The sequence below is a fragment of the Phalacrocorax aristotelis genome, chromosome 12, assembly GCF_949628215.1.
Source record: "Phalacrocorax aristotelis chromosome 12, bGulAri2.1, whole genome shotgun sequence".
Taxonomy (NCBI): domain Eukaryota; kingdom Metazoa; phylum Chordata; class Aves; order Suliformes; family Phalacrocoracidae; genus Phalacrocorax; species Phalacrocorax aristotelis.
The window spans coordinates 20,641,893-20,658,145 of record NC_134287.1 but is presented as its reverse complement, the minus strand read 5'-3'; the positions used below and the strand labels follow the sequence as shown (position 1 = coordinate 20,658,145).

Below are 16,253 nucleotides of genomic sequence, written 5' to 3'. Positions count from 1 at the left end.
TTTTTTACCGCAAATTCGTTGTCGGGGTTTTTCTCTCCTTTCCGAACAGGGCGTGAATACTCAAACCGCTGGACTTCATTCACCCTATAGAAACTGAGAAACGGGAAAAGCACAATTAGCTCAAGATCAAATACCGTCTGTTTAGGAATTGCTGCTAAACTCTAGTACCAGAAAAAAAGTTTATGCATAAATATAAAATGCTCAGGGGATCACTGTTTTCCAGTGGGTTGGATGGAATCTCTGCACAATTATTAATACCCACGAAAAGTTCACATAACTGCTACCCTCCTTGGCTGCGTACAGATTTGTTATCCAACGACAAGAACTAGTTTAAGTGTCATGCAGGAGACCGATAAATTGGCAAAACCAGCTCAGACTCACCTCACGATCTGTTCTGACACTGGCCTGTGAAATTTCGACGGTAAATCCAGTTTGGGCTTTACAGTGAAGCACTGAATATCTGAATTCAGGGGTTAAGAACTGAAAAGACAATTTCAGTCACGCAGAACAGGCAGCTCAACAGGAACGCGAAGGAAGGACAGAACAACAACATTAATGCATTACACCCATCAAGGCAGAAGTGCAACAGTCTCCTGCTCGTGTTGGCCGTAAATCCTCGACCTGTGCGGCTGCTGTACAACCTAAGGATACACTGGCCTGAGGAGTTTTTGATGTCGTCGCCCGGTGGAGAGGTTGTTTTCATTTTTTCTGCGTTTGGAAACTGAGTCAATAACCTTGCTTCGAAGTCTTCGCGGCGTTCGTACTCCTTTCCCCGGTAAATGAAGACTTTGTTCTGGAAGCAAATTGAGAGGTGAAATCCTAAGATCAGTGTCCTCAGTAATGAACTGGGATCTCAGGAGCATTGACTCCAATGGTGTTAAGTGAGATATTTTACATCCCTCACGCTATAATCAATAGTTTACAAATATTTTATGCCAATTCAATGAAGCACAAAGGGATTTCCTTACCTCCAACTCAGTACCAAGATCATTAAGCATGCGCTTACCTTTAGGCATAGGTATAAACCAGACTAAATTCAATGGGGTCTAAATACATGCTATCAAGGATCGATAAAACAGGTGCCCACTGAAAATGTATTAAGGCAAATTATGTCCTCTACCAAATCCAAGTTCTCCCTCTGTAATTCCTCCCATCCATCTTCCACAGCTAATGGTGGAATGGATGTAAATAAAATTAGGCTTTTTATACACAAACATTTATTAAAAGGCATTGAAGGGAGCAAGCAAGAGCAGCACAGAAAGTATAAACAGAAAACAATGCCAATTTTAGGAGGAAGGCCCAAAGATACTGACTTTTTTAGGAAGACTGATACACCCCAGTTTTCATGCAAGCCTATTACGTTTTTGCCACTGTACAGATGTTGGCACACAGCATAACTTTTAAATCAAATATATTGCATTTCTAAGTGTTGGTTACTTCTTCTAACAATGAAGAAAACTAAGATATATTTTATACAGTCCATTTACGTGCTGAGCAAGCACATTAAATTCTAAAGGAAAACGGAAACGATGACTTGCACATTTTTAATTGATCAAACATATTAAAGGAAGTTCTGGTATGAATGTTAACACTTGCATCTGAATATGCTTAACCTCATTACTCATCTCAAAAGGAACACTTGGTCTTATGACGAGGGGTAGGAAACTGGAATAATTTACATTTGCCCAGTTGGGTTTGGTTCTGCAGAGGTGCCTTTTGAAAAGCACAGTAGATGAAAGAATACTCTCTATTTGGGGGAAAGAAAAAGAAGAAAGGGCAGGTGCCCGAGAAGTGTAGATATACCTGTAATTCATGTGATGTACCTGAAATTCACAGGAAAAATTATAGCAGAAGAAAAAAGCTTGTGTTAAGGGTTTTCTCAATCAGCTTTTCAGGCACCCAATAGCCGAATTTTCAAAGTTTTTGTTGCTCAGTTGTTACAACCTGACCCATCCACAAGGCTCTTGTGCAGCATGGTAAGGGTTTTCCTGCACTTACAAAAAATCACTCGGTTGTGAAGCAACAAAGCAGTTCAGTGTTAATGCAGCAGATTCCCGCGGCTCTGCAGGGTCTCCCTGTGACTGTACGGTCTAACGCGGCGCTTCGGTGGGGAAATTATGGTGTGTTCTCTGCATTTTTCCAACGCAAAGACATGGCTGAGTTAGAGGCTGAGGCAAACGGCCCCGCGGCCGCTCCTCGCACTCGGTCAAGGCAGCTCGTCGTACCCGCTGTGTGGGCGCAACCCCTCTGGTTGGCAGCGCTGGGTCACTGGGTATCCCCGGCGCTTCTAGAGGCTAGCGGGCACTCCGCTGAGCGTGGCTCTACGTGTGGCAAAATTTCACGACCACTCATAGCCACGATCCCTTTTGCAAAGTTATCAGTGACTTTATCGTACGTTCATCGTTTTCTAAGATTTCTGATAATGCAAGTCTTCCCTATAGGAGTATCATAAAATATTAATTCAATCATTTTCTAGAGAAATGGGTTGGTCAGCCTTAGCAGTGACTCCTTCTTACTGGAAATTAAATAACTTTTGCCTGCTAAAACTTAAAAAAAATATTAATAAACATTTTACAAGAAATTACTAATAAACATTTTATAAAAATCTTCTTAAAGCTTTTTTACTTGATGTACCGCACACACTTTTTGCTGTTCAATACCTGATAAAAGCTTTTGCTCATGCATTATTTTAGGTGTATTTCAAACGCCGCAATAATTCGTAGTTTTTCTGCATCGCATCTCTTTAGAGTTGGTCTTCCAGCGCGCACGGCAGCCTGCACGCCGTCATGCCTTTGCGCCAGTTACTAACAAAGGGCTTTGCCCGTGTGCAGAAGTGGATTTCATGAGGTTCGGGGCAGCTCTGGGTACCGACGGCCCTGCCACCTTCCTGCATGCTCAGAGTCTTTGGCACGAGCTGCCCAGCCATAATGTGGAGACCAGGCAGTGGGCTAACGTACGAGACCTCATCTCCCCGATTTTTTTAAGGATCTGCACACAACAGATGCTGCAAAATACACTCTCAGCCTGGCAGGAACTGCCTGGGGGCAGCTTATTGCTTTCAGCTGCAAAGAACTGATAACTTCTTGCATTTCTCAGGACGCATAAATGGCACAAGAGAGCCTGTAGTACAGCATCTCAGGGCGTATGAAAAGCCACACACATTTGCTGCTTCTTGGGAAGGTTTAAGAATTTCAGTTTCTTCACATGGGCTTTAGTTAGTTGGTGGAAAAGGAGGCTTTTGCCAAATGAACACCTCACTAAGTAAAAGTTTTACTTCTTGGGACTTTTTTAAAGCCTTTCCCTACTTCATTTTAATACACCATGAGGACAAGCCGACCACAATTAACCTGACAAAGCCCACTTAATCAGCATTCACTGGATTTATCCAGTGAGCTGGGCTTCAGCATAGGCTTGGGCTTGCTCCTGGTATTTATTAGGGCATAATCTGAGAGAGTTAACATGGAATTACTCAGTTACAACCAGGAACTCATCTCCTAAATGCCTATTTCCAGGAGAAAACCTACTGCCAGCTCCTGGCCTGAGACTAAATCTCTCTGAGTCACCTGGACTCAGAAAATAATCTCAGAATAATAAGAATAACCTTATTCTTCTGTCTCTCGAACTGCCTTAATCTACTGTAACTCTTCCACAGGGGGTTGGAGAGAGTCTCTTTCCAAAATGAAAATCCTCATCTCTTTAGATAGATACGAGCAGCACAGCAGCCAAATAGCTAACGTGTTACTTCCATGTCACCGACCGGCAAGTGCCAGAGTCCAGAGAATCACGACACAGATGCAATTCAGATGCGTTAAATCCCCACCCTTCTTTGGCCACTAACTCCTCTCCATAACAATCCTGGTGTCAGTAGAAAAACCATAAAACGTTCCAAGACTTACGTTACTGGCATCAACCAAGTGACGGACGTTTTCAATTGACACGACTCATGAAAATCAATAACCAAAGATTGCTTTTAAAGGTATCGCACACATCTCTGATATTCAACTTCATTTTAGTGACTATGCTGGAAAGGACACAGCCACATCCAAAAGGCTTCTCTACCACACTCATATATACGTATATACACACGCCCATCAGGCCAAAATGTCACCATTTCAGACGGTGCTGGTTATTACCCTGATGCACGCATTGGGTGGCATATCTTCACTTTTAGCGATACCCTGAAGAAGTATGAAGTACTGGGTATGTTTGAAGAAAAACTTTCTCTACTAAAAATCAACTGTTCCATATTGGAAACTGGAAAGAAAAAACCGTTTGTTTTATACACCTAAAAACCAACCATCAGTGTTAGGTGGACTGTAAATAACACACCGACAAACAGTAATGTACTTTCTCCATCACCGAGGGAAACTTCCAAAGCAAGAAACTTTGCTGTCGTCTGTGGAAGAAGGTGGACACTTACCCTTATGAATGTGGGAAAGCCCTGGCCGTAGTATCCAACAGCAAAGTAGTCTGGTTTTGGTCTTATCACTTTCACAATATTTTCATAGAACTGGGCTTGCTTTCTCTGCAAAATAAATAGGTGGACCTTTAATGACCTAAACTTTAAGGAGATCCCCTATACTTAAGATCTAGACCTCTTCCATGCACGTCTCTGACTTAACGATGTACATTCCTCCCTCACCCCTTTTTTATTCACCTATCATCAGGTACATGCTAATATTTCGAAACACTACCCCCTGCAGCCGTTTTTCTTATGCTCATTTTGGTGAACCTCACTATTCCATATCCAATACACAGATTTTGATGAAGGTCAAGAATTTGCAAGACAGCCTGAATTCCCAGTTGTGACGCTGCCAACGCTGAAACACTGGGATGATGAAGCACATGCTGCTAAAGCCAGCTCATCTTGATGGTGCTGACTTCTCAGTTTTCAGCTGTCACATTTCATTACGTTTTTCTACTGCTTCTTTTCCATATTTACAACTATTTATTTGCATACGGAAAGCACGCAGTTGAGAATTGCAGAAAAATATAACTTTTGGAATAAATACACACATGTCAGACGCCATCTGTTTTTGAAGTGGAAACCTTCTTTATCTCAAATGATGAAATAATAACAAATGTGCAGCTTCAGACGATCTGTTCATTAACTTATTTTTAGTCTATTACTTGCTGTAAGAGAATGAACTCTGATTTGGGGGGAGGTTTATTACCGCTCCCATGTGACAGATAACACTAAACGGCAAGAAGACTACAAAGACCCAGATCTGCTGTATATTTCTCAGTTCACCTGTAGCAAAACTATTTTGTCATTCGTGAATTGTCTTCGCGTCTAATATTTAATATTGCTTGAACAAAAGCGACAATAGGGAGAAGAGAAGGAAACAAAAAACTTTTATATTTTATTGGGGGGGGAGGGGGAAGAGCTAGCGTGCTAACGCTGTTCAGCAGCAGAAATAAGAAAAGCCGACGGGGCATGCAAGACCTGACTCATGCGGGATCTTTGCCTTATTTGCCGTATTAAGGATGAATGCCCAGTGCAGGGTGGTGCTGACTTTTGTGACATCTCTCTCCATTTCTCCTGCCTGATAAAGAGCAGGTAAACTCAGTTGTTTGACCTGGATATTGGAAGTTTGGCGTTTCGCCTATTAGAAGCCAGAGAAACTTCATTTCCGCGTGCAGAGGCACCGTACCGGGTTTATACCACTGCCTCTCCTGGAATTATGTCACTTAATGCAAACAGTGACATATCTACTGTGCAAGATACGGGGGAAAATACATTACTCAGTATTACTGGCTACAGTGTACCAAGTGCAAATTCAGCCTTCTGCTCCAAAAATGGATGCGGTATGAGAAGTAGAGAGTGGTCGCTCTGTGACAAAAGCTGTTTGCGTTCCCACGTGCAAGTGTAAAGGAGATGGAAAATGCAAAATGAGGGACTCGGAGAGTAGCTACCCACTGGTGAATAATCATATCTGACACATGAGAATCATTTCTAGCTGAGGAACAATTACCAGATTCCTTTTATATTGAAATGAGGAATTTTCTCTATTGAACAGAGCCCTGCTGACGGCGGTGCAGGCAGCAGGCCAAGGAAGGCTCTTCTGGCATACCACAGCACCTGAGAAACGCTCTCTGTATACATCCTCCACCTCCTGCAGTACAGAGCAACGTGAGACCAGGCTCCAGACTTGTCAGGCGTATCAATACAACTGGTCTATCGCTAAAATGAGTTAAAAGGGATATAAATTCAGCTCTAGACAGCTGGAGGACAGAACCAGGGACAAAACAAAGAACATGTAAAGGAGTGAAGGAACCACAAAATTGAGAGGAGTGGTATTTACCTTTATTCCTTCCTCCCCAAGGAAGGGGATTCTGGGGAGATGATGGGGATGGAGATGCTCCTGGGGAGATGGCTCCTAGCCACCCTCAACCTGAGTGTCGGTGTCAGCGGAGAAAGAGGGTGCAATGACACCGTATTAAGGCCCAGCCCTGGTAGACTGGGATAAAGCAGATGAACAGTTCAAAGAACTGAAGGATGCACTCTGGTGAGTGCAAAGGTAGAATGTATCAAAAACCTGACAGCTAAGAATTTTCAGAACCAAACTGAAATCATGTCCCAGTTCTTGAGAAAATGGTTGAGAAGTTAGGAGGGACAGTGACAGCTGCCATTTGTCTCTTTGGAGAAGAGCAGGAGGGAAAAAAATGGTGCAGGCATAATGAATGGGTAACGTCAGGGCAAAAATAACTGACTCTAGACATGAATGCTTGGGAATTATTCATACCTAAAAAAAGAAACGTGAATATGGAAAGACACTTGAGAGAGAATGGGGATTTTTTCATGTTCCCATTTATATTTAAATTCCAAGTTTCCTTTTATACCCCAAATAAATCAGCTTAACATTACCGAAATATTTTTCTTTCAGCTAACAAAAAAAAAAGAAGAATAAAAGCAATCTTTCTCAGGCAGTCCAGTGGTAGCCAGTTAATCAACATTTGTCCAACAAAGCCAAAGCGGGCAACTCTTTCTGCATTTTACTGTCATAAGAGAGATTTTCAATATAATTTTAAAAGCTTAGAAATTAAATTCTGGAAAAAAGTGTCTGTGTCATTAAAAAAACCTACCAGCAGTTCACTGAGTTGTTCATAATCAAACATTTCATTTTCATACTGTTCTGCAAGTTCTTTACCCAAGGCAATGGCCTCTTCCCACATCTGTTGGAAAAAAAAAATCACAAAACAAGAACAAAAACCCTGAATTACATACCTTGGTTAAACAACAACACCGGAATAACATAAATCTTAATAAAACACAACAAAATGCATTGTGTCACATGCCTGGAAATACTGTGCATCTGATGTGGCAGATAGCCGCGGCAGCATTACCCACGTCTCTATTTGATGCAAATCAAGTAAAACAATCAAATTGCTTCAGAAATCAAATGATTCCTGCTAGCCCAACGAGATATCCAAGAGCGCGTAAACACGGGCTGCCCGCAAAGAAACCCAGAAACTAGGACTTCGGATAAATGTTGTTGACTGATTATAGTACACAATCACCTCTCTCTCCTTTATTATCTATAATCTATATTAGACAGGGCAGGCAATTTGCAGATATTGCTTTGAACAAATATTCATTGTATTTCCATTGGTTCTTTTTCCTCTCTTGCTCTTCAACCATGAAATTCAGCAGCCGTCTCAGCTGACCCAAAGAAATTTAACAATATCCTTCAGCTCTTCAGAAGCCAACAATCTTAATGAGGAGCAGCAAAAATGTTTTTAAATGTGTATTTTTCATTTTTTTCTACTTTACATGTAAAGAACCACTCAACCCCAAAAAGATGCCTAAATTAAGCACACCAGGATATCGAAGATTAAACTTCATGATCTGCCTCTGCTGCTGAAATTTGACTGGCACTGCTGACTTCACTTTATTAAAAAAATGAGATTTGGAACGAGTTATAAATCCATTTGGTTCATATTACCCTTCATCTTAAATGTAAATCCCCTGCCCACACCATCTAATTCTCCTCTCAGCACCAAGCCACATGTTCCTTGCCCTGGTGAAATACTGAGACGGCTGCAGCTGCGAAGAGCAGCCAGGGGAAGGAGGGCTGAGGAAAAGGGTCCGACACACGTTTCCCCATCACTCCCCGAAGACATCCGCCTTCGGGAACGGAGAGTTTGAGAGGAAGCACCACGACTTCCAAAGGTGCTGGGAGCTGGATGCTGGGAGAGAGAAGGGGAACGGTGCTCCTGGGGAAACCTTCACGTACACACCGACTTGTGCATCCATCCTGCACAGGCCCCCCAGTCCCTCCACTTTAACGCACTGTGTAAATAAGAGATTTTTTTTACCCGCCAAGGTCCCCTGAAAACCAAAAGCCCCCCAAAACACACAGAAGAAATCCCACCACTCAAAGCCCAAAATCAATGTTGGCTGAATTTTATTTGTCTTTTCATCTGCAAGTTGAAATCACATTTATTAGTATTTCAGGAAAACCTTGGGGAAAAAAAGATGACTTTCAGGAAAATCCCTAGTTCTAGATGCAGATTTAAAAATAAGAGTAAAAGGTTAAGGGTTCAGACGACTGTCAGTAGGACCAAAAGTGCTGCCAGCACCGGTGAGGAGCCCATCAGGGCACAGCTACTGGTGATTTAGTGACACAAACACCAGACTGAGACCTAGAATAGCCTTTTTTTTTTCCCTAGGAATTGGCGATTTGGAGCCCAGCCAGGCCGAATACTCAGTAAACCTTCCCCGACATGTAACATGCTGTGCTGGTTTTGGCTGAGAAGGGGTTAATTCTCCTCACTGTGGGGGTCAGCTACCTTTCCAGCTTCCCGCGCTCTGCCGCGTGGCGTGGCAGGGGGGGCTGGGAGGGGCAGGGCCATGGTGGGGGCGGCTGACCCCGACTGGCCAATGGCAGGTTCATTCCATACCATGTGACACCATGACCAGTATATTGAGGGGGGGGCAGTGGCAGCGCGGAGGCGGCGCGGCGTCGGGTCGGCGGGCGGCGAGCGGCTGCGGCGCGTGCGGTTTGTTCCGGCGGTTCGTTCCCCCTCTCCCCTCCCTTCCCCCCTCCCCCGGGGCTTTGCGCCTCTCGTTGTTCTCCTTTACATTGCATTTCTACTGTTGTTTCTTTTAATTTTCATTATTAAACTGTTCTTATCCCAACCCACGAGCGTTACCCTTCTGATTCTCTCCCCCATCTACCGGTGGGGGAGTGAGCGAGCGACTGTGTGGGGCTGAGCTGCCGCTAAACCACGACAGTCTTTTTGGCGCCCAACGTGGGGCTCGAGGGTTGGAGATAACAACAGCTGCTGCTCCAGTTTCCAGCGAGCAAGTCCCCAGACAGAGGAGTAGAAGCGCAGATTTTATTTCTAAGTGTAATAGAGGGACTCCTGATTCACATTTACAGGAAGTGAGTTGTGACTGCCATGATCAGGACTAGAGGGGCCCTGCCTCCAGCCGGGTGGAGGAAAGGGATAACCGGGCTTACTGGACTGTGTGGATCCGATGGCCTGGCACGTCCGACCCACAGGAGTATAAAGCTTTAGTGGACACCGGCGCACAGTGCACCTTAATGCCATCAAACTATATAGGGGCAGAACCCATCAGCATTGCTGGAGTGACAGGGGGATCCCAAGAGCTAACTGTATTGGAGGCCGAAGTGAGCCTAACTGGCAATGAGTGGCAGAAGCACCCCATTGTGACTGGCCCAGAGGCTCCGTGCATCCTTGGTATAGACTACCTCAGGAGAGGGTATTTCAAGGACCCAAAAGGTTACAAGTGGGCTTTTGGTGTAGCTGCCTTGGAGACGGAGGAAACTGAACAGCTGTCTACCTTGCCCGGTCTCTCAAAGGACCCTTCTGTGGTGGGGTTGCTGAAGGTCAAAGAACAACAGGTGCCAATCGCCACCACAACAGTGCACCGGCGGCAATATCGCACCAACAGAGACTCTCTGATCCCCATCCATAAACTCATTCACCAACTGAGGAGCCAAGGAGTCATCAGTAAGACCCACTCACCCTTTAACAGTCCCATATGGCCAGTCCGGAAGTCTAATGGAGAGTGGAGACTAACAGTAGACTATCGTGGCCTGAATGAAGTCACTCCACCGTTGAGTGCTGCTGTGCCAGACATGCTAGAACTTCAATACGAACTGGAGTCAAAGGCGGCCAAGTGGTATGCCACAATTGATATTGCTAATGCATTCTTCTCAATCCCTCTGGCAGCAGAGTGCAGGCCACAGTTTGCTTTCACATGGAGGGGCGTCCAGTACACCTGGAATCGACTGCCCCAGGGGTGGAAACACAGTCCTACCATTTGCCATGGACTGATTCAGACTGTACTGGAACAGGGAGAAGCTCCAGAACACCTTCAATACATTGATGACATCATTGTGTGGGGCAGCACAGCAGAAGAAGTTTTTGAGAAAGGTGAGAAAATAGTCCAAATCCTTCTGAAAGCTGGTTTTGCCATAAAACAAAGTAAGGTGAAGGGACCTGCACGAGAAATCCAGTTCTTAGGAATTAAATGGCAAGACGGTCGTCGTCAGATTCCAATGGATGTGATCAACAAAATAGCAGCCATGTCTCCACCAACTAGCAAAAAGGAAACACAAGCTTTCTTGGGCGTTGTGGGTTTTTGGAGAATGCATATTCCAAATTACAGTCTGATCGTGAGCCCTCTCTATCAAGTGACCCGGAAAAAGAATGATTTCAAATGGGGCCCTGAGCAACGACAAGCCTTTGAACAGATTAAACGAGAAATAGTCCATGCAGTAGCTCTTGGGCCAGTCCGGGCAGGACAAGATGTAAAAAATGTGCTCTACACTGCAGCCGGGGAGAATGGCCCTACCTGGAGTCTCTGGCAGAAAGCACCTGGGGAGACCCGGGGTCGACCCCTAGGGTTTTGGAGTCGGGGATACAGAGGGTCTGAAGCCCGCTATACTCCAACTGAAAAAGAGATATTGGCAGCATATGAAGGGGTTCGAGCTGCTTCAGAAGTGGTTGGTACTGAAGCACAGTTGCTCCTGGCACCCCGACTGCCAGTGCTGGGCTGGATGTTCAAAGGAAACATCCCCTCTACACACCATGCAACTGATGCTACGTGGAGTAAATGGGTTGCACTGATCACCCAGCGGGCTCGAGTAGGAAACCCCAGTCGCCCAGGAATCTTGGAAGTGATTATGGACTGGCCAGAAGGCAAAGATTTTGGATTATCACCAGAGGAGGAGGTGACACGTGCTGAAGAAGCCCCACTGTATAACAAACTGCCAGAAGATGAGAAGCAATATGCCCTGTTCACTGATGGGTCCTGTCGCCTTGTGGGAAAGCACCGGAGATGGAAGGCTGCTGTATGGAGTCCTACACGACAAGTAGCAGAAACTGCTGAAGGAGAAGGTGAATCGAGCCAGTTTGCAGAGGTAAAGGCCATCCAGCTGGCCTTAGACATCGCTGAACGGGAAAAGTGGCCAGTGCTCTATCTCTATACTGACTCCTGGATGGTGGCAAATGCCTTGTGGGGCTGGCTGCAGCAATGGAAGCAAAGCAACTGGCAGCGCAGAGGCAAACCCATCTGGGCTGCCACATTGTGGCAAGATATTGCTGCCCGGGTAGAGAAACTGGCTGTAAAGGTACGGCATGTGGATGCTCACGTCCCCAAGAGTCGGGCCACTGAAGAACATCGAAACAACCAGCAGGTAGATCGGGCTGCCAAGATTGAAGTGGCTGAGGTGGATCTGGACTGGCAGCATAAGGGTGAACTATTTCTAGCTCGGTGGGCCCATGACACTTCAGGCCATCAAGGGAGAGATGCAACATACAGGTGGGCTCGTGATCGAGGGGTGGACTTGACCATGGATATTATTGCACAGGTTATCCACGAATGTGACACATGCGCTGCAATCAAGCAAGCGAAGCGGGTAAAGCCTCTGTGGTATGGGGGACGATGGCTGAAATATAAATATGGGGAGGCCTGGCAAATTGACTATATCACACTCCCACAGACCCGCCAAGGCAAGCGCCATGTGCTTACAATGGTAGAAACAACGACTGGCTGGCTGGAAACATATCCTGTCCCCCACGCCACTGCCCGGAACACTATCCTGGGTCTTGAGAAACAAGTCCTGTGGCGACATGGCACCCCAGAGAGAATTGAGTCAGACAATGGGACTCATTTCCGAAATAGCCTCATAGACACCTGGGCCAAAGAGCACGGCATTGAGTGGGTGTATCACATCCCCTATCACGCACCAGCCTCTGGGAAAATTGAAAGGTACAATGGACTGTTAAAAACCACACTGAGAGCAATGGGGGGTGGGACATTCAAGCACTGGGACACACATTTAGCAAAAGCCACGTGGTTAGTCAACACGAGGGGATCTGCCAACCGAGCTGGCCCTGCCCAGTCAGAAATCCTACATACTGTGGAAGGGGATAGAGTCCCTGTAGTGCACACAAAAAGTATGCTGGGCAAAACAGTCTGGGTTCTTCCTGCCTCTGGCAAAGGCAAACCCATTCGTGGGATTGTTTTTGCTCGAGGACCTGGGTGCACTTGGTGGGTGATGCGGGAGGATGGAGAAATCCGATGTGTGCCTCAAGGGGATTTGATTTTGGGTGAAAACAGTAATGAACTGAATGGCACAATGTGAACTGCTATATAATATTGTGTGTCACCTCTGTGTTGTATCAATGATATCAGAGTACGAGCCTCCCAACCCATGGAAGATCAACTATGAAACAAGCCGTGCAGCAGTGATGGAACGATGACTGACTCGGTATGCAGCAACCCAACGCCACACACCATCTCTCCCACCCGGAAAGACTGATACAACAGATGGAGCCCAGAGTCATGGACTGGGTGAACTCAATGGACATTTTAATGGACATTTTACAGGGAAGGTCCATGAACTAAGGGAATGATGTCTGTGTATTATGTTAAAGGATGGGAAGGGGAGGGGTGGTGGTTGGTACGGTTGTATTGCATCATATGGGACCTGGGCATGGTGTAAGTGGTATGGAATAAGGGGTGGAGAATGTGCTGGTTTTGGCTGAGAAGGGGTTAATTCTCCTCACTGTGGGGGTCAGCTACCTTTCCAGCTTCCCGCGCTCTGCCGCGTGGCGTGGCAGGGGGGGCTGGGAGGGGCAGGGCCATGGTGGGGGCGGCTGACCCCGACTGGCCAATGGCAGGTTCATTCCATACCATGTGACACCGTGACCAGTATATTGAGGGGGGGGCAGTGGCAGCGCGGAGGCGGCGCGGCGTCGGGTCGGCGGGCGGCGAGCGGCTGCGGCGCGTGCGGTTTGTTCCGGCGGTTCGTTCCCCCTCTCCCCTCCCTTCCCCCCTCCCCCGGGGCTTTGCGCCTCTCGTTGTTCTCCTTTACATTGCATTTCTACTGTTGTTTCTTTTAATTTTCATTATTAAACTGTTCTTATCCCAACCCACGAGCGTTACCCTTCTGATTCTCTCCCCCATCTACCGGTGGGGGAGTGAGCGAGCGACTGTGTGGGGCTGAGCTGCCGCTAAACCACGACACATGCCAGTGTCGCTACAGCAAGACGTGGCTCGGGTCCCGCCGGTTTGCTCCCCGTCCCTGCTCCTCCCTGAAAGGAGGACACAATTTTCGAGCGGTGGGCACCTGTCCTGCAAGCCCGAGGATGGACTGGAAGATTGTCCTGGCAGACTGAGACGGAAAGAAGCAGCCTGAAGAGGCAGGGAGCTGCTGATGGCGGAGATGAGGAGCTGCTAAAGGAAAAATAGTTACAGGAGATTGCAGGGAGAAAGGCCAGAGATTTATGCTGTCATAGGAAGGCAGTGAAGTAAGAGAAAATATGGGCCAGGAACTACACTGGTATGGCTCAGCGAGGGAAAAGGAGCTTTTGAGTCCCGAAGAAAACAAATGGGCAGATGCTTGGGCAAAGAGCGACTGTGCTGTGACCTAATTTAAGAGAGGAAGGTGATGGCTGCTCACGAGGGGTAGAGCCTGGTACCTACATTAACATCTCCTTACGGCTCCACGTGATGTTCGACCCCTTCTCTTGATTCTTCTCATTTCTACAACAGGGTTCATAATATTATTTATCCAGGGAAGAGGGACTGGAATGAGCGTGAGTTACCTCATGTTTGTAACGTGCCTTGAAGATGAAAAACGCATTGGAATGACTAATTACAATCACCGTAATGAGGGATCACGTCTGCAGGAAATCACAAGGCAGTTTCTACGCTCTGCAACGCAATTTTGGCAAATGGAAGGATTGGAATGTTTTTATCTGCATTATGTATCTAATCTGGAATGATGATACAGAGCATATTTTTATTTCTAAACAAAAATTACCATGAGTTTAATAGCAAAGGCGTATTTGCAGAAAATGGAGCACATTTTCACAGACTGAGTGGAGTTAATTTTGACTCAGAAGAGCAATATACTACCGCTTCACAGAAACTAAACTAATATTCAGTTGTTTGGTAAGTCAGCAAGTGAAACCTTTCAAAATCACTTAACCTTTCTTCATTTTGACTGCCACTTGCTTCTTAACTTCAGTCATCCAGAGCTACTTCTGCACACTTTCATTTCAAAGAAAATGGCGTTACCATCATTTGGCTCCAGATTTAACCAGTCCCTCTCCAAAACCGAAGCACTTCTACTCTTTAATTTTTCCCCGTTGTGAAAATATTTGTAGATGATCTCAGGCAAACAGCTTTGGAGCCGAACAAGATTGGAACTAAATGGAAGCCTAAATAATTTTCGATTTGCATCGACACTGTAAACACACTCATTTAGTTCCTCCACTGACTCCCGAATAAGCACAGACATCGCGACGCGTTTCCAAAGCACGTCTGGCAACCGAAAGCACCGGCTGGGTGCTAAGGCTGCGTGCTCTTTCATGCAAACTAATTACACCTGGCCGTTGAGAAGCCGGGGATTCTGGGTTCAAGGAGGGGAGGCGAGGGGCCGAGGGACCTGAGACGCCCTATTGGTATGGCTCGGCGCGAGTGCCACCGTGGCTTCGCAGCCCATGGGTCACTCCACAGCAAGCCCGTCCCGGACTGCCACTGCCACCTGCACTGCTGCGACGCCCACGAGCCCATCAAAACCAGACCTGCGCTGCCGAAGGCACTGCGTACGTGTACCTGCCTGTAGGTAGCACAAACGGCAACTCCGGCAGAATTAAATCTTTATTTGGGATTATTTTTGCCCCCCTTCGTTGTCAGGCGAGGCTGTTAACGCTCCGCAGCGGAGGCTGCGTTTCCGTTGCGCCTCCCTCAGCCTGATCAAACCCTTTAGATGATACTGAATAGGAATATTAATAATAAATTTTATAAATGTTTCAGAGCCTGAAAAATGGATTCTCAAATTAATTATGATACAGAAGTAGTTCACCTCCGATACACGCGCAGTAATCGCACAATCCTTGCATTCCTCCAGTCTAATATCCATTCCCCTAGCTGTAAGTGGAGATGACAGGAAAAAAACAGACACTATCAACAACAGTTGTTTCCAGCTTAAATTACCGGGATCACTTTAAAAAGTCTTTAAAAGTTAGTTTACAAGTTATACTACTCATATTTTGTCACATTATTTTTATGTAACACTTTCAGGTATAGGTAAGAGATAAAACTCCTCTTTTTCTCTCACTGCAACACACGATACAAGTGCCTCGCCATGGGAAATGATTCTTTCAATTTTTGCCAGCCTCTAACCTGGCCCCGCTCCGGCCCAGGGACCTGTCTTAGAAAAAAGCACCTACTTTTTGTTGCTACTACCTCTGCACTCCAACATTTCTATTCTGAAATCCAACTGTCCGGTTCAATCCTCCAAAGGAACACCAAGAACTTGCATTGTAAGACTCAATTTGTAAAATGCCGAGTGCGTTGAACTCCAGAGGCCCACGAGCCCATTAACCACCTGGCTTTTCCCTTGTGCAGCTGGACCACAACACCTGCAACATCCCCGAACACAAAACCAAAGCTGGTGATTTTTCCAGCGTCGTAACAGAAGCGGGAACCGTGTGGTTAAAATCCCCCGCACAACCCTCTCAAAAATTTCTCTGTTTACTGCAGAGCAAATTTATTCAGGTGAGGACAGCGTGGCTGTGGCAAAGGATCCTGATGAATGAAATCTGTTTTCTTGAAGGTCAATAACTCCTGATCTGCTGCCCTGAGTAAGCCTCACGGTTGGTCTTCGCTTGAAAAGTGCGCTGTGCGTTCCTCCTGGGAAATTACTCCGCTAAGAGAAATGGATCACGATTTTTGAGAGGCTGAACTACATCATCCTTTAAAT

The 16,253-nt window shown here is 46.1% G+C and overlaps 1 protein-coding gene across 2 annotated transcripts in view; it reads right to left on the bottom strand.

The window, feature by feature from the left end:
• The window catches only part of DOCK1 (dedicator of cytokinesis 1), a 322,979-nt gene that overhangs the window by 39,453 nt on the left and 267,273 nt on the right, over positions 1 to 16,253 (bottom strand). For both annotated transcript variants that reach the window (XM_075107665.1, XM_075107666.1), the window contains exons 39-43: positions 7,087 to 7,176; positions 4,421 to 4,525; positions 652 to 793; positions 382 to 460; positions 9 to 93 (exon numbers count right to left, since the gene is read on the bottom strand). In XM_075107665.1, the coding sequence (XP_074963766.1) occupies positions 9 to 93; positions 382 to 460; positions 652 to 793; positions 4,421 to 4,525; positions 7,087 to 7,176 (501 nt within the window). The remainder of the gene's footprint in view (positions 1 to 8; positions 94 to 381; positions 461 to 651; positions 794 to 4,420; positions 4,526 to 7,086; positions 7,177 to 16,253) is intronic.